At 47.9% G+C, this 18,907-nt stretch overlaps 1 protein-coding gene across 1 annotated transcript; it reads right to left on the reverse strand.

Annotated features, from left to right (window-relative positions):
* Positions 1–1,628: 1,628 nt before the first annotated feature.
* On the reverse strand, positions 1,629–18,622 carry Lin28a (lin-28 homolog A). Its single transcript, NM_001109269.1, is given in 4 exon segments — positions 1,629–4,662; positions 6,614–6,798; positions 17,859–18,055; positions 18,517–18,622. Coding segments are annotated over 4 exon segments (630 nt in total). The 5' UTR covers positions 18,548–18,622; the 3' UTR covers positions 1,629–4,445.
* Between the last annotated feature and the right edge of the window lie 285 nt (positions 18,623–18,907).

The following is an 18,907-nucleotide window of genomic DNA, read 5'->3' on the forward strand; positions in this document are numbered from 1 at the left end:
TAGTGCTGGGGAATAAAGTCCCAGTGGTAGAGTGCTTGTGTAGCATGCGGGAAGCCCTGGGTTCAGTTTCCAGCCCAGCATTAAAAAAGCATGTTGTCAGTAAAGGCTGGAGAATCGGCAGTTTAGGCCACCTAGGACACGTGAGGCTAGCATGGCCTACACAGGCAAACTCAGCCTAAGAACTCAACAGAAATAGAAACAATCTTTTTTTTCTTTCTTTCTTTCTTTTTTTTTCAGAGCTGGGGACTGAACCCAGGGCCTTGCTCCTTGCTAGGCAAGCGCTCTACCACTGAGCTAAATCCCCAACCCCAGAAATAGAAACAATCTTAAACATACAAAATGCCTCCTGCGTGAGCTTTTTGGGGCCGTGTAAGAAATCAAAAGCATTAGATGTATAGCAAGTCTTGAAGGACTTTTAGATACCGAACACAAAAAATTGGGCTTAGACTGGACTTGAGGAGACCTAGCTCTTCAAAATTATTATCCAATGCCTTTTTTTTTTCTTTTCTTTTTTTAGGAGCTGGGGACCGAACCCAGGGCCTTGCACTTGCTAGGCAAGCACTCTACCACTGAGCTAAATCCCCAACCCCTCCATTGCCTTTTATTGTATTTAATGATACAGGTCAGAAGCTGTTCCGCTTTCTCAAAAAAAAAAAAAAAAAAAAAAAAAAAAAAGCCAAAAACTGAACTCTCAGGATCTGATGCAACTGCAATTTCTTTCAAATCATACTTCTATCTGTAATAGAATTTCACAATCCCAACGAACTTGTTTTTCATTTTCCCTCTGGCCTCAGGAACACAGGGTAAGATGTCACCTTTACCCGAGGAAAGCACAGAACATGATTCAGCAAAGCCATGGGGATGAGTGCCCCAGCCATCAGCTCTCACACTTGTATTTCCTTTGTGAGCTGTGAAGCTTCTGCCAGCGGTACCATTTCCCAGGAAGGCTCTTAGCTCACTGAAGCCTAGTAGATAGCACCGCTGGGTTTTTAACTTTTGGTGCAATTAGTGAAAGGGTCACAAACCCCCTGCTCTGGTAACAGTTTGAGGATTTATTTAATCCACTTCCTGTTAATACTTTATGAAAGGGAAAACCTAGTCAAGTTTTCCCTTTCGTAAAGTATCCCCCCCACCTTCCCTTTGAAAATCTTCCTGTACACTAGAGGATGTTCAAGTTAGCAAACTGTATCACAAAATATTGGTTTATAGTCAGAGAATCTCCTTTGGCCTCAATTTCCCCAGTTCTGTATGGTACTTTCCTTTTTGGGGTGTTGCAAGGGGTTAATTAGGATTTGTAAAGGGCTTTGAGGAGGAAAGGACAAAGTATTATTAGGGTCTCATGCCCTAAGCCCTGGCCCCAGCCTTTCATCCCAGCCAGTGGCACAGGCACCCCCATTCTTATGCATGCCAGGCCTCTAATCCCCTCTTGAATGTGGCAGCTTCCAAGGAAGGGACAAGAGGCCTTAACTAGAAACAAAAATCCAGTGTAATGAGGTGCTACAAGGGCTGAACTTTCAAGATTCATCCCTAACAAAGTGGGAAGGGGAAAACTTAATGGTCCTGTGACTTCCCAATCCGAGGTGGGGATTATGTGAAGAGAAAAGCATTTTAAGTATCTGATGAGAGAACAGTACCAATTTTGGAGTACCAATAAGTCTTTATTTTTCCCAGGGAAGAGAAGGGAAGGTAAAGTCAGCATGTGTTACAAAATGATTATACGATAGGAATATAAGTACCCGGGGACAGCAAAACTCAACCATGAAATAAAACACCCCAGGGGTGGGGTCACCAAAGCCCCAGGGGGCTTAGTCTCCTGCAGTTCAGGAAAGATATCAGGGAAAGGACAGGCAAGTACACACTTTCCCACCCTCCCCATAAATTCAAGATTTCTCACAAAGCTTTGGTTTCTAGCAGTAAACATGGAGATACATTCGTCCGTCTCCTAGTAACAATCTTGTGGCCACTTTGACATAAGTTTCTTGCACCGGCATTAAGTTCCTGAGTGTCTCAACTTTACGTACATTCATAGTCCCTTCCTGAACTTTGAATTCCACCTTCTACATGGAAGGCCCCACAACTGCTTCTCTCTACCTAAGGGTGACAGATTACGTTGGTTGGATCTGTCCAAAGGTAAATCACACCATGAAATGGTCTTGCCAGGGAGAAGGGGCTCACCTGCAGTCCCTGCACAGAGGAGTCTGAGGCCGGAGGATAGCCAGGAACCTGAGACCCGGTCTCAAAAGCACCAACCAAAACTCCTCACTGAGTTAGGGAACAAGGGGGAGAGAGTATGAAGTTCATGGCTTCTTCAGAACTTTTACATAGGTCTTTCAAAAGCTGTAGAGAAGCTCAAAGAAGTAACTGAGCCTGAGTTTTCTTATGAGGGAGAAGAGGGGCTGGTTGTAAGGTCATTGTGGTCCAGAGTGGGAGACAGAAGGATCACAGGAGGGAAAGCCATTGGTTCCCAGATGCTCACTTTGGGAAGAGGACCCCACATTTCGGTTTCAGATGGTGTAGTCTGGTGCAGAACTTTCTGTCAAAGATGCTTTGCCTATTTTTCTCTCAATACGACAAAAGTTTTGTAAACAATAAAACCCCAAAAGAACATGAAGACCAACACATTTATATTTACACAACTAGACCACCTAGCAGTCACCAACTCAGACAGTAAAGTCCTACAAAGGCCAGACGAATACAATTAACTAGGGGTGGGGGCAGCATTTGGGGGAAACAAGAAACCAGGATCAGACACACACACACCTCCCAATGTGTTCTATTGCATTTGTCCCGTTTCAACACAGTGAGGTAGGTTTGTGGTGATCTCTAAGTACGTAAACGAAACTTTACCCCCCCCCCCTCGTTAGCTATCAACCATCACACTACAGCAGGGCAGGACACTTGCCACAGAGGCCCACACTCGTTGAGTCTCTCTGGAAGCCAAGATTGTGAAAGGCTAAGGATTTGAGTCCTTGCCTCATGTTCCCATACCTGGACAGCACAATGTGGGAATAAGATATTGGTCTTAAATTGCATCCTTACCAGGATAACTCAGTGGCAGGGTACTTCCTAGCATAAATGAAGCCCATGGTTCAATCCCCAGTATAAAAAAAGCAATCAAACAATAAAAAAACACCTCTTCCTCATAAATTTGCATTGAAAAAAAATCAACATACACACACACAAACACACCCTGCTGTGCATGGCAGGCTTAGATTAATCTGGCAAAAGGATGAATTTGGTATGGAAAGTTACTCTTGCGCCTTTCACTGGCCCAGCTTTTTTTTTTTTTTTTTTTTTTTTTTTGGTTCTTTTTTTTCCAGAGCTGGGGACCTAACCCAGGGCCTTGCGCTTCCTAGGCAAGCGCTCTACCACTGAGCTAAATCCCCAATCCCTGGCCCGGCTTTTTAATGTCTCTGTACCACCCTTTCCGGTTTAGACTGATTTCCTATGTTTTGCCAAAACCAGATCAAGTCTCGGGGCAGCTCAATCAAAACCTGTGAGACATTTTTCAAGGACGCTATGGCAGAAAAGGCAGCTGTAATCGGCAAAAATGAGGTAGTTCAACAGGCTGTGCACTCCAAATGGTTGGTCTCCATGGTGATCAAAACAAAGTTAAGTATTCCTGCTGTGCAGACCTGGAGCTGCTACGGACTTATCCCTGAGATTGCTCATGTACCTGAGAACACAGTGCAGGAATGAGGGCCTTAAGATTAAAATATACAAAAATACAAACCCAATATTTATATTAAGGAAAAAAAAACGCACAAGATACGTCATTCGCACATAGATAGTGCAGTTGGCATCCTGGAGAAAGTGGGACCCAAGGTGCAGTTACCCAAGGGAGCAAATAAATTAAAATCCCATTGGCCCAGAAAGGGCTGGGAGTGAGGTGGGAGCAGCAGGTCTGCAGTTGTCCCCCCAACCACCCTCTTTGCCTGTGATCACAACCCGTTGCTAGGGACTCTTCCCAGCACAGCATGGCAGGACTGGGTTATGAGGAAGCGCCCTGTGGAAATAACCTGAGAGTCTCTTCTACAGAACATAGAAGCTGGAGGGTTAGGTTCATTAATCTTGGTTTGACACTTGTTTCACATCCTGTCTAGCAAGGGAACTGTCACACAGCCTTCTACAGAAGGGCTTCTCCCCTGTAACAGCCACTCAGCAGAGCCCATTAGAGCCTCAGATAAAGCATGCAGATTCTAGGGTGGTTCCCCACAAAAGCTTTCACTTGCTTCTAGATGGAGCGTGGTAGGAGTTCCTTTGCCTCACCCTTTCCTTCCCTCCAAGGAAAGACAGGGTGACACTGGGAACCCCGGCCTGAGATGTCATATGACAGTGCAAGCTACCCACGCAACCCACCCGATTCCCACTTTCTCCACTCTGCGGATTGATGCCTCCTCCCTGAAACTCCCCATTAGCCAAAGAATAACCCCTACTCCTGGGCCTCAATTCTGGGCTTCTGGGAGCAGGGTAGGGCTGTGGATCTCTTCTTCCTCCTCCCGGAAGTAGACAGGTTTTCCCTGAGAACTGGGGCCCTGCTGGGCCTTCAGTGGACATGAGGCCACCATATGGCTGATGCTTTGGCAAAAGTGGCACTTCTTGGGCTGGGGTGGCAGCTTGCATTCCTTGGCATGGTGGTCTAGCCCACCACAGTTGTAGCACCTGGCATGAGACAAAATGGTAAAAATGGTACTGGTGAGAGAGAGACATGGGAAACATTTGAAGCCTCCTTAAAGGCTGACATTTCCCCCTGTGCTTATCACTATAATCATCCCCTCCCTGGTAAACTATTTCCTGCTCTTGAGTATAAAGCTTTTCCCTTTCCTGATCTATATAGCATAGTTTTCAAAACAGAACCCCAAACGTTTGATTTACCAAAGGAAGATTCTGGAGCCAGTCACTGTAGGGAAAGCCTGCTAGCTCAGAGGCAGAGGAAGCACCCAGCTGATCTTTCTACTCTAGCTGTGCTCAAGAAAAAAGCTCCTTCAACCCTTTTCTCTTCCCTGGGTATTCTTAAAGGTTTATTTATTTTATATATGTGAGTACATTGTTGCTGACTTCAGACACACCAGAAGAGGGCATCACATCTCATTACAGATGGTTGTGAGCCACCATGGGGTTGCTGGGATTTGAACTCAGGACCTCTGGAAGAGCAGTCAGTGCTCTTAATTGCTGAGCCATCTCCACACACTCCCTCCCTCCCTCCCTCCCTCCTCTTCCCCTCCCCCCTCCCTCTCCCTCTCTACCTCCCTGTCCCTTCTCTTAAGCTCACTCCCTGTCCACAGTCCACAGGTTCCTAGCTTGGCTTTAAGGCCCATCCTCACTGTTTAGCTCTTGTTTACATAGTAAACAGGAAGCTCTTGGGGTTAGTTAAAGGCGCTTGCTAGGGCTGAACCTCAACACAAGAAACAGCTTTCTCCAGTTCACAACCTCAGGGTTCCCAATGTGATCCAAATATCCTGCAACATTGTAGATGATCCTCCAGTTAACAACTTGAAAAGCTGAAGGGAACACAAATAGATCACAGCTGTGAAGTACAGCTTGCGGGCGGGCGAGATGAGACTGCCTCAGTCTTCTGTGAGGGAAGTGCTCTTAACTCCTGAGCCATCCCTTCAGCCCTGTTTACCTGTTTATTCATTCATTTTTTTTCTTCTTTTTTTCGGAGCTGGGGATTGAACCCAGGGCCTTCAAGCGCTCTACCGCTGAGCTAAATCCCCAACCCCTATTCATTCATTTTTAAGTCAAGGTTTCACTCTTTGCTCCTGCCTGACCTTGAACTGGCGGAGGTTCATCGTTTGCCTGTCTCCTGAGTCCTAGCATCATAAGCTTGTACCACCTAACCTGGCTAAAGAATGATCTTTTTGTTTTGTTTTGCCTTTTTGTTTTTTTGACACAGGGTTTCTCTGGATAGCCTTGGCTGTCTTGTTACTCCCTCTGTAGACCTCAAACTCAAGAATCCTGCCTCTGGGGGCTGGAGAGATGGCTCAGCGGTTAAGAGCACTGACTGCTCTTCCAGAGGTCCTGAGTTCAATTCCCAGCAACCACATGGTGGCTCACAACCATCTGTAATTAGATCTGATGCCCTCTTCTGGTGTGTCTGAAGACAGCTACAGTGTACTCATAATAAATAAATAAATCTTTAAAAAAAAAAAAAAAAAAAAAAGAATCCTGCCTCTGCCTCCTGAGTGCTGGGATTAAAGGCATGTGTGACCATGTCAGGCTAAGAAAAAAATTTTAAAGCCAAATTATATTATCTCTTCAGAGGCTAAGAGGTTCTAAGCCTCATAGCAAACTGCAGAGGGTAGCCAATTGAAGCTCCAGTCCTGTGGATCCCCAACATACCATCTCACCTCATCACACACAGATCTGCATTATAACCTTTGCTTCTTTTTTTTTTTTCTTTTCTATTTTTCGGAGCTGGGGACCGAACCCAGGGCCTTGCGATTGCTAGGCAAGTGCTCTACCACTGAGCTAAATCCCCAACCCCATAACCTTTGCTTCTAATGTCCTTGTGACCAGTGCCACACTTCACAATGGTTAGTCTCACAGCTTACGTTACCTTTGGCAATGGGATCTCAGTGGCAGTCGAGTGGCGCTCCCCTCCTGGCCGTACCTGTCTCCTTTGGATCTTCGTTTCTGCATGCTCTTCCCCTTTGGCCGTCGCTCACTCCCAATACAGAACACGCCACCAGGGCCAGTGACGCGGATGGACTCTAGACCCTTGGCAGACTTCTTAAAGGTGAACTCCACTGCCTCACCCTCCTTGAGGCTTCGGAAACCTTCCATGTGCAGCTTGCTCTACCAGATGGAAAGGCGAGATTTTACTATTTGCCTTCATTACTGAGCCAAAAAACAGAACTGCAAACCTATGACGTGTCCCTGTGAGACAGGAAGAAAAGTGACAGAACTCCTATCTCACAGATGAGAGACCCCAACGCCATCCGAGCCCAGTGTGGCAGCACACGCCTGTCACCCCAGAGTGAGGCCAGAGTGGACCACACGAGGAGACCTATCTCAAACGACAAAACAGAACCCCTCTCCACCATAAGTGAACCGTCCCTTCTTAGGAAATACACATGAAAAGATTTAGAAACATACTGAACGCTGTATTTACAGTCACTAAGATGATAAAACTGGCCATGTTTGGTGGTACAACCCTTTCATCCCAGTACTTGGGAGACAAAGGCAGATGGATCTCTTAGAGTGAGGCCAGTCTGACATTTACACACACACACACACACACACACACACACACACACACACACACACACACAGATGCATTTCAGGCCAACATAGTGAGAACCCTCCTGAACCAGCCACTCCAAAAAACAAATAAAACCGAACAGAAATAAAAAAAATACAATAACCAGGGCAAAATCTGGGGAAGAACTGAGAAATTTTGTCTATTCCTATAATCTTTTAAGTTTGAAATCATAAAGACAGTGTTTCTGAAAATTGAAGTCAGTTTCATGATAAGGATTAAAATGGAAGAGATTCCAGGAATCCTCTGGTGTATCTGAAGACAGTTATACAGTGTACTCATATGCATAAAATAAGTAATTTTTTAAAAGATTTATTTTATGTGAGTACACTGTATATTGAGGGCATCAGATCTCAATACAGATGGTTGTGAGCCACCATGTGGTTCCTGGGACTTGAACTCAGGACCTCTAGGAAGAGCAGTTAGTGTTCGTAACCACTGAACCATCTCTCCAGCCCCAATAGACAATTCTTAAAAGAAAAAAAAAGGGGGGGGGGGTTGGGGATTTAGCTCAGTGGTAGAGCGCTTGCCTAGGAAGCACAAGGCCCTGGGTTCGGTCCCCAGCTCTGAATATAAGAACCAAAAAAAAAAAAAAAGAAAGAAAGAAAAAAATGTCAGACAGACAAACCTACAAAGAGCTACTGCCCACTTGGAGGAAAAGTGCACAAATAAGCCTCTGCCCACCCTGCAATCCCAGCATTCAGGGAGCCTGGACAGAAAGCACCAGCTGGGGCTGCAGGCCAGCCTGGGCTACATAGTAGCCTCAAGGCCAGAACACTTAGAATGGCAGATCTACTTTAAAAGTTATATTAAAGGGCTGGCAGGATGGCGCAGTGGGTACTCAGTTGCTGCCAAGGCTGAAAACTCAAGTTTAGCTTCTGGGATGCACATGAGGGAAGGACAGACTCCCCCTAGCTGTCCTCTGATTTCCACATGCACACTGCGGCATGTGCCCCTCCCCCCAAATTTAAAAAGCATGAAAAAAAAAATCAACAAATTTATTTATTTATTTATTTATTGGTTCTTTTTTTCGAAGCTGGGGACTGAACCCAGGGCCTTGCGCTTCCTAGGCAAGCGCTCTGCCACTGAGCCAAATCCCCAACCCCAACAAATTTATTTTTTATGCCACACTTTGGTACCTCTTTTTTGGCACATTTTTGGGATGAATTAATGAAGTATGGGTTTGGATTTGTGCCCTCTTTTTTTGCTTGTTTTTAGAGACAGGGTTTCTCTGTAATCTTAGCTGTCCTCACTCTGCAGACCACGCTGACCTAAACTCTCAAACAGAGACCCACCTGGCTCTGCCTCCCAAGTGCTGGGATTAAAGGTTTTGACACCACTGCCCTGTAGGTTTTGAGTTTTGGGTTTTTGAGACAGGGTTTTACTATGCTACTGCCTGACCTTAAATTCATGATTCTCCTGCCTCAGCCCCCAAGGTATTGCAATTACACCTGTATTCCAGGGTTATGAGGTAGGTTTGCTTATTCTTTGCCCCCCACCCTCTTTTTCTTCCTTTCTTTGGCCAGCTGCTCTGTTACCCAAGCTGCTCCAGAGAGTCTCCTGCCTCAGCCCCTTGGGCAGCAGGGACCAGGTAGGTACACGTGCCCAACAAGGAAACAGATGATATAGTATTTGATTTGGAATGTGAATAAGGATTTAGAGCACTTTTTATACACTGGTTTCCTGGAAACATCACAAGTTGCACCGAAACTGTATAAACAGTTTGCAAAAAGCCTCGCCCCCTTTAAAAAGCAGGGGATGCAGGGTTGGAGATGGCTCGGTATCGGAAGAATGCTGACTGCTCAGTCCTGAGTTCAATTCCCAGCAACCACATGGTGGCTCACAACCATCTGTAATGGGATCCAACGTCCTCTTCTGCTGTGTCGCAAGACAGTGACTATATACTCATATAAGTAAAGTAAATAAGCATTTTTTAAAAAATTGACTTAAAAATAAAAAAATGACAACAACAACAAACAAAAACAAACCAGGGGATGCTAGTCATCAGAGGACCCAAGAATCACAGCTATCTCTTAACACACACCAGAGCCATTGTTCATTAGTATAGGCAACAGCACCTCCCAGCCCTTAGAGTAAGGGAATCAGAGGCAGGGTGCCTGCCTAACATACAATGGTTCTTTCTCACTTCCCCCAAAAGACAAAGAAAACATCTGGGTGTGGTGGTGCATGCCTTTGATCCCAGCAGAGATCTACAACCAGGCTAGCCTGGTCTCCGTAGTTCCAGGCCAGACATGGTTATACAGAGACACCACACACACACACACACACACACACACACACACACGCACGCACGCACGCACGCACGCACGCACGCACGCACGCACCAGGACTGTCTGAGAGCATCAGCATGTGTCCCTACTATATTCTAGTTGGCAAAATACTTCACACTAGGACTCTTGTACCATCCTAACTTTTGTTATTAAAGTAATTCCATTGATAGTACACAAAACAAAGCTTCCACATTCAGCTGCTAGGCTCATTAAAATGTAAGCTCTCCAATTAGAGTTTGAGGTTCCTCAGAAAAATGGGTAAGTGGTGGTTTTCTCCTTATTCCTTGACTGGCCTACCACTCACTATGTCGAGACCAGGTGGCCTCAAGTCAGAGACCTGCTCATTTAACCTTGCTTATGTAGACCAGGTTGGCCTTGAACGGCAGCTCTTCCACCGTTAGTCTCCCGAATGCTGGAATAGCAGATGTAGGCCCATAGTAGGCATCTTAGTGCAAGCATTACCTTTTGCTAGATCCAGAATCTGACAGGCCTGGTCTCACTACACGCAAACACTTCATGATTATTTATAACTGTTCAAGAAGTATTGTCGGGGCTGGGGATTTAGCTCAGTGGTAGAGCGCTTACCTAGGAAGCGCAAGGCACTGGGTTCGGTCCCTAGCTCCGAAAAAAAAGAACCAAAAAAAAAAAAAAAAAAAAAAAAAGAAGTATTGTCATAGAAATATTGCAAGGTTGTGTTCTTTCCCTTTTTATGAAGGGTGCTTGGGAATCGAACCCAGGGCCACACACTGCTAAGAATACTTTAACCAGACCATCCCTCACTTCCAATGTTTTAGACACAGGAATATCTAAGGCATGGTGACCTCCAGCCTCAAATTGATGTGGGCAAGGGTGTAAAACCTTAAATCAGGAGTTAAATTAATGTTTGAAAGGACCCATCTCTTAGGGGCTGGGGATTTAGCTCAGTGGTAGAGCGCTTACCTAGGAAGCGCAAGGCCCTGGGTTCAGTCCCCAGCTCCGGGGGGGGGGGGGGGGGGGGGGAGAAAGGACCCATCTCTCAGCCCCACCGCACAGAAACTACCCAAAAACCTCCTAAAAGAGGCGCTGGCTGGAGAGGAGCTGGAGCAGCCAAGCCAACTCTCTCTCCCCAGGCGATTCCCGCCTGAGCAAGAGCCCTCCCAGGTCCAGCTGTGATGCAGAAGACAAGCGATTAAGAAGTGGGTCTATGAGCCTGTTCCCTCCTCACTCATTTGTAAAATGGAGTATAGACTGATTTTACGGTTGTGCTGTGGGGTTTTATGCATTAAGAGTAGTTAACACTTCACCAGCCATGTATAAATCCTCGGGGAGTGCCAATTACCTACCTTTCAGGCTAGATGGAAACAGGTTAACAGTAAGAGCCCAGTGCACAGACAGACGGTCAGAGAACTCTCTTTTTATTACTAACCATTCTTAGGAACTCAAAAAACAGCCCTCTATGAGGTCCAATTTACGGAGAGCACCTCCTCCCTACTCCACCCACTCCTACACTAGTGAGCCCAAAGGGACAGTCTGAGTAGGTAAGGTGAAGAGATTGACTGACCCCCTCCGTGCCCCCACCACTGAAGACATGCTTAAGACCGCCTCTGCAAGGACCTTAACGGGAGAGGCTAGGCAGGATTTAAACTGGTGGTCTCCAGGGGTGGCTGCCCATCCCCTCCCCCACTCCTTTCTAAAACATAGTTCGAATTCTTCTCTTATCAGATAGGTAATCAGTGTGCAGCCCCACCAAGCCCGACTCCCAGGGCCAGAATCTAAAAGGAGCCTGAAATTCTTCTACCACCCCCAGTCCACCCCTAACCACACACAAAGCAGGGCCCCGCCCCTCTTCCCATCCCCTCCAAAAAGAAAAGGCCTGGGGGGAGGGGCATGGCCCGAGCTCCCCCAATAGAGCCCAGCCCCGGGGAACAAAGGGTTGACACTGGTTGGTTCTGGTGGTCAGATTCCTGGAGTTCCAGGGCACAGATCCCCCTAGGATGGCTCACCCCCACCCTCCCCCCACATTCAAACACGACCAGTTCCTTCCTTCCTTCCAACTAGGGTTGGGATGAGAGGACAGGACTCTGAACCTCTTCCCCAGTCAGACTCCGGAGAAGGGGAAGTTTGCTGGTCAACTAGCAGCCATCTTCCTTCCCAACTGTCCTACCCGTACCTCCAGGATGGACTAGAGAGGAGGCCTCCCCTATGGCGCCTTCAGCCAAGTCCTTCCCGCAGCAGATAAATATTTCAACGGGAGGAGGGGCAGGAATCCCATTTTCCTTTTCCAACCTGTTGAAGTTAGGTGTGCAGCCTGCTTGGGCCACTGCAGGGGGTAAGATGACACTCAGGACAGTTACAGCATTTCCTCCCCGGAGCCCCACTGTTCTCTTCAGTTACAAGCACTTCCTGGCTTCTGCTTCTTTCTTTTACTGAATCCACACCCGCCCCCACATCGAACCCCCCAGCCCAACATCAATGTGCACCGAAGAATCAGCCAAAGTTCCCATTCTTGGGCTCATTTGCCAAAGCTACAGTTAGAAATATCTGGTCTCTTCCAGTTCCCACACACCTTTCATTTCACCAACTTCTCTTTATGGGAGAGTTTCCCTGCACCTCAACTAGTTAATCAGGACAAAGACCAGGACTCTTCCCTCTTCCCTAGCACACAGAGAGCCACCATTCCAGTTCTGACTGACCCCATATAGCCTCTGACCAATTCTGGGTTTAGGAACCAAAATGCCTATCAGATGTTTTACTTTAGACCGAGCAGGGAGCTAAATACTCAAACCCATGCAGCATCCCAACCAGAAGGTTCACAAATGCCTTGAAGGTTAATGATGCTCTGCTTAAGAAGAGAAATCTGATCAGACGCCCTAATGAAGTGAGACCAGCCAAGTATATATTTGGGAGAGCCAGGGAGTGTCCCGGACAGGAGCTTGAGATAAAAATAAGGACCTTGAAGGCAGTAATGGAGAAAGGACAAGTGTTGGGCCCACAGCCATGAGCCTGGTTTTGTTAGCCAGTAAGATAGACTAACAGGGCAAGTCGGATATCATTTTTTTCTAGATATACTCTTTTTTTTTTTAAAGATTTATTTATTTATTATATATAAGTACACTGTAGCTGTCTTCAGATACACCAGAAGAGGGCATCAGATCTCTTTACAGATGGTTGTGAGCCACCATGTGGTTGCTGGGAATTGAACTCATGACCTCTGGAAGAACAGTCGGGCGCTCTTAACCGCTGAGCCACCTCTCCAGCCCTAGATATACTCTTAAAACCCCTAAATAATACCTTTTCATTTCAAAGATTCAACACTCGGATCATAGTGTAGTGACAGATACCGTGGCATTAAAGCATCATCGGGAGCTTCAACTGCTAGAGGCTTAGCGGTTGGTATCATAAATGTCCCCAGCCTAAGGTTAACCACCATTCACCTCTGCTGAGCGGCCCAGGCCAAATGCTCCTCCACAGATCTCCACCAGATGGTGCCTCAGCATTCGAGGCTCAGAAGCCTGGGCACTTGGCTTTCGCAATGACACCTCCTCGGCTCCTCATGGTGGTTGGTTTTCTGGGTCCTTCCCACCCTTATGTTGGCATTGCCAAGGACAAGGGTGTTTTCATCCCTTCCTCCCCAACCCTAGGCCATGAGCAAGGAGTGCAGGATGCCAATGGGAGGGAAAAGCTTCCTGGAGTTCATTTCAGAACCATAGAGAAAGCCATCACATTGATTTAGAAGTCAGCAACGTGAAATCACGCTTAAAATAGACACAATTCCGAGTGTTTCCTACTCTGACTCCTCCCAGGCTTGGACTAGACAGGTGACAGCTTCTCAAAATAAATAAATAAATAAATAAATAAATAAATAAATAAATACATACATACATACAAATTAAAGAGTCGATAGATGAAGTTTAACTTCTGATTAGGAACGTTTGAGCCAAGGGTGTGCCCTCTACCCTGGACCAAGTCACTGAAAACCACTGATAGAACAGGACGAGCAGCAATGTCACTCACAAGGCAGAAGCTTACCCTGTGGGAAGCGCTGCTTGGAATGGTGGGAAAGCCTTTTACCCAGGAAAAGCATGTCTCCTCAGAAGAGAGCGCCAAATATTTCATAATGACAAAGTTCCATGTGGACTCCTTCATATTAACTTTATATTAAAAAAATAAATAAAACGCCCAAACACATTCCTAAGCCACCTCTTCCCAATGACATAGGCATGACAGGGTTTGATTCCAAGATGAAGCCAAAGTTCTGGGGTTCAGAGAACCCCACGAATACAAATATGCAGGGGCACACTGCATGGTGCCAGGACCATATCCTAATCAGTTCAGAAGAAGCTGTGTCATTCACGCATGGCCCTACTTTGTCTCCTCCGGTCAAAGACACAATGGAGTCTTCTGCTGATCCTCCAAGTTCCATAAGACCTTAGCACAAATACAAAGTATAAACTACCCAGACATCCATGCTCTTCTCTTGAAAGGACATTCACATTGCCAGCAGAGGCATCAAAAAGGAGGTGCAATGTTATACACCAGGAAGGCAAGATCCCACCCATGGCCCTCAACCCAAGCCCCATCCAGGCCCTCAGAGGGTGGCGTTTATCATCCCTCAGGCATTTTCTGAAGGCCCAAACCACTGGGGCTCACGGTGCTGATTTTGCTTAAATTTCTGGGTCAATATTGAATTTTTTGATTCTAGACCCAGCTTAGTTCCTTTGCCAAATATATACCTATTAAAAAAACCAATAAAAACTACCAGGGCCAGAAGATGGTTGTGCACACGTGTGATCTGAGCACTGGGTCTATGCAGGTATATCATCAAGTCTATGCAGGTATGGCATCACCATGTGCTACCAAAGAGCCTGCCCTAAGAACAGCAACGTTCTGAGGAGCTGCTGAAAACCACTACAACTTTATTTCCTAGTTTCTACAAATCTTGGTGGCTTAGATTTTGAACCACAGGTAACTGGAGTTAAACCCAAAGTTAAAAGTGCTCAGGGGGGTTGGGGATTTAGCTCAGTGGTAGAGCGCTTGCCTAGCAAGCGCAAGGCCCTAGGTTCGGTCCTCAGCTCCAAAAAAAAAAAAAAAAGAAAAAAAAAAAAAAAGTCAGGGACTTCTAGCCATATTCACAAATATCTTGCTAACCCTTTCTTTCCTAGTGAGAAGTGATTCTGCTTCCCAAGGGACATTGGCAAGACATGGAGACATTTTGGTTCTCACTACTAATCAATTCCAGATTTCAAGATCTAAAGACCTTTGGCTGAATAAAATGGGTATTAAGAGAAGCCTGTTTCGGGGCTGGGGATTTAGCTCAGTGGTAGAGCGCTTACCTAGGAAGCGCAAGGCCCTGGGTTCGGTCCCCAGCTCCGGAAGAAAAAAAAAAAAAAAAACCAAAAAAAAAAAAAAAAAAAAAAAGTGTGGGTCAGGATGCTCTCCTTTGGGTTGGGGATTTAGCTCAGTGGTTAGAGCGCTTGCCTAGGAAGCGCAAGGCCCTGGGTTCGGTCCCCAACTCCAAAAAAAAAAGAACCAAAAAAGGGGCTGGGGATTTAGCTCAGTGGTAGAGCGCTTACCTAGGAAGCGCAAGGCCCTGGGTTCGGTCCCCAGCTCCGGAAAAAAAAAAAAAGAACCCAAAAAAAAAAAAAAAAAAAAGAGAAGCCTGTTTCATAGCCCCTCATCCCCAGCCTACTCCTTACTGGGAACAGAATGAAGTGTGTACAGGTCAGGCACTGGTGACACCAAAGTAAAAGGGTGTCACTCAACTATCTGTCACCTTGGCTATTTATACAATGACTTGCAGACTACACTTGCACTACAGTGTAAGGTGCTGTCTCAAAATATTAAAAAGAGAGGATATGAATCAGCACAAGGAGAGTGGTTTCTGTATTACCTCCATGTTGCAAAGGTCTTTCTTGACCCCTCCCTCTCCCTGGCATGGCAAAATCTTGAGACAATATCCTCCCCCCACCCCAATGCAATCCTACCCCATCACTAGGGTCCAGGAGCTGAAGAAGTTCCACTCGAGATTTCTTACGCTCTCTACGCTCCCCCCTTCCAAAGTAAACAAGTTTTTGAGATTAACCTGTATCTACCACATTCCTCCTGAAGAGATACCTCAGCTCAACAACCGAGTTTACTGCTACGGTGTGGGCCAGGCAAGTTATGGTAAAACACCAGTCACAGTGTTTAGAGAGCAGAGAGGTAACTGAGTTCTTGAAATATGGCTGCCAGCCAAGAACCTTGGTATAGGCCTTTAATCCCAACATCCAGAAGGCAGAAAGAAGCAGGCAGCTCTCTCGAGTTAAAGGCCAGCCTGGGTGACAGGGCAAATTCCAAGCCAGCCACAGTTACACAGTGAGACCCCCTTCTCAAAAAGAAAAAAAAAAAAAAAGAAAAAAAAAAAAAGAAAAACCAAACACAAAATCCACAAATGTGGGCTGGTTTCCGAGCTAGTCTGTACCGAAGACTGCTGCTTTCTTCCAGAGATATCCTGTAACTTTCCAGTGGCTATGAATCCTAAGGGAGGCACAGCTTCTCCATTTGTCCCAACACCAGTGAACCTCCGATCAGAAGGGACATTCTCCCCAGTTCCTCCCCACTTAACCTCCGCAAGGAGTCAAGAAAGTCTGGAACCTCCTTCATACCCAGCCTCCCAAAATTGAAGAAATACCCCAGCTCATCTCTAGACCAGGAAATATTTTAATCTCTGTGATCAGATAAATGAACCAATGGGGGGGTGGGGGGGAGGCTTGCCACCCGCTGAGGAGGGCCGGTCAGAGCCGGTTCCTGTAATAAAGTGATTTAATAGATCTAAAGAGGCCAATTCCCAGTCTCACAATTACTTCCTGTGGGTTATCATTCACATATGCAAATAAGATTGGGGGGTACAAAGCCACCATCCAGAAACCAGCAGTCTGGTGGTAGTGATTGGGGTGGGGGTTGCAGAAAAGTTAAGGGCACTGCTACAGGTCCGGGAAGAAAGCACATATTCCAAAGGCCCAGTGACCCTAGGACACCAACAGCAAAGAGCTGGTCCTCAAATCCCTTCAACCCAAATCTATTTAGTTTGCACTCAACCTCCTGACTAAAGGGCCGAGTTCAGCCTACCCAGCAGCCCCTAAACAGTCCACCCAGCATCTCCTTCTCCACCCCTCCCCCTCAAGAACGCCATCCCTCAGGCTCCAACTCTTAATCCCCACATCCTCCTTTCCCCTCCCCCACAGCTCCTAAAGCTAACCTCCCTGAAGTAACCCCTCCCTGCCCGGCCCGGGTGTCAAGCTCCTGGGCCAGGGATTAGCAATTACTTCTTTCCTGGTCCAGCCTTAACCCACCAAATGTGGAAAGGGCCGGAGCAGGAACTCCCTTTCCACCGCGGAATGGCAGCACTGGAACCACCCGTAGGGTATTAAGAAAGAGAATGGCCAGGAAGAGGGAAACCTGAAGGCTCTACTCCCTTCCTTGTTTAGGGTTAGGAATGTTAGGGACAGCAATCAATGGCTGTCTGGGGCCATAAATGCCAAGCTGAGGAGAATAGGGCCAGAGGCCAGTCCTCTCTCCACCGCCTTCCCCCTCGACACTGAATTTCACTCCCTACCGCGTTGCCCTTCTTTAACTGAGAACTTGGGATTGCCACAGCCAGGAATGAAGGCCTAGGCTCTTAAGGTCTTCTTCCTTCCTGGCAGGATCCGGTGGACAGCCAGAGGTGCCTGCCAGTCCTGATCTGCAACCAGACCTCTAGGGGAGCTTTTTAGCTTACACATTGATCCTTCCGGGATCTGCCAAACCTACACTGGCCACAGGACCTGGCTTTTGGGTGGCCACCTGACTGAGGTCCGTATTCAAACGGGAAGAGCCTGACGTCGCAGGTTCATGCCCGTAGGTAGGTGGCAAATTGCTCACTCTCCCTGTAAACTAGATTCAGAAATTCAGAACTCAGGGCGCTAGCACCCGGCTCAGGCCCTGCATGTGCTTCCCTGGTCAGCCTGCTCGCCCTCCCCCACCGGCAAGCACAATACAACCTTAGTTTCTGCCACATGGGGTCACCTCCCTGCCCCCTGCTCCCTTCCCAGGGGAAAGAGGTAATAGACACGTGGTAAGCCGGAGGGGTTCCCGGAAGGGGGCGGGGAGGGGGTGCTGGTAGTAGTGCCTCCTCCTTGCACCACCGCACTTACTACAAACTCAAAATTGGGGTGCCCCGGAAAAGACAGGGACGCACAATAAGGGTCCTTTATCTCCTCCAATCGGACAGGAGGGGCCACCAGCCAAGCCCATACATAGGAACTCCCAGTCTTTTTTTTTTCCTAGCAAAGTTCCAGAATCAGTCTCACCTGGTGCACAAAGACGTCCACCGGGGGGTCGAGCGCGACCCCGGCACGGGCGGTCATAGACAGGAAGCCGAACCCCATGCGCACGTTGAACCACTTACAGATGCCGGCCCCGTGCAGCAGCTGCGGCTCGTCTGCCGCTCGGGCCGCGTCAGCCGGCGCCTCTTCTGGCGCCTTCTCCGCTGCCTTGGCGCAGCCACCTGGAGATAGGGAGGGCCAGGTGATCAGCTGGGGACCAAGGAATCGCAGGCCCTCTCAGGGACCCGTCTGGGAGATCTCGGTGGTCAGCCCGCGGATAGACACCCAGGAGGAAGCAGCTACCAAGCGGCTGGTAAGAAGAAACCTGTCCTAGCTGCCTCCCCAAGCTTACACCGAGGATGCTAACGCCCCGAAAGTTTTGCTTGTCTTCCCACAACAAGTTGCCCGTGCACACGCGGCGGGACAGGCCCCTCCTCTTCTCTCCCTCCGCCCCTACGGGCTCCGCGTACAAGCCACTGGAACACCAGGGTTCCCCTAGTCCAGAGATGGCCCCAAGAAGCAGGAGGCCACGGGGACTTGGGGTCCCGCGGGCAAGTCCGTGGGACACTTTCCCACCTCCCTTCTATTTAGCTACTGGGCGCCCTGCACCCTAAGGTGTGCCCGCTGAATCGCAAGCTCGAACCTGCAAACTGCTGGTTGGACACCGAGCCCATGGTCGTCGGCTGAGCCCGTGGCCCCGGGCCCCAGGTCGGGCGGCTGCTGGCCCCAGAGAAGTCCGGAGGCAAAGGGGTGGTTCGGAGAAGAGGCTGCTACATCTTCCCCTGCACAATAGCGGTGGGAGGGCCCACGGCTTTTCAAAGGCTCCCAAATTCTAAAAGACAATGACCCAACCCCCCACGGGCAGCCCCCTCCCCTCCCCTCTCTCCTTACCCCTCCCTTTCCCTCTGGCTCTGGCTTCGGCCCTCCCCCACTGCTCTGGTCTCTGACACCTCTGGGGTGTCCCTTCCCAGAACCTTGAGATTTGACACCCCCTCCACATACACACATCTGGAGATGGGGATCTTTTGCCCCAG

The sequence above is a fragment of the Rattus norvegicus genome, chromosome 5 (assembly GCF_036323735.1).
Source record: "Rattus norvegicus strain BN/NHsdMcwi chromosome 5, GRCr8, whole genome shotgun sequence".
NCBI classification, from domain to species: Eukaryota; Metazoa; Chordata; class Mammalia; order Rodentia; family Muridae; genus Rattus; species Rattus norvegicus.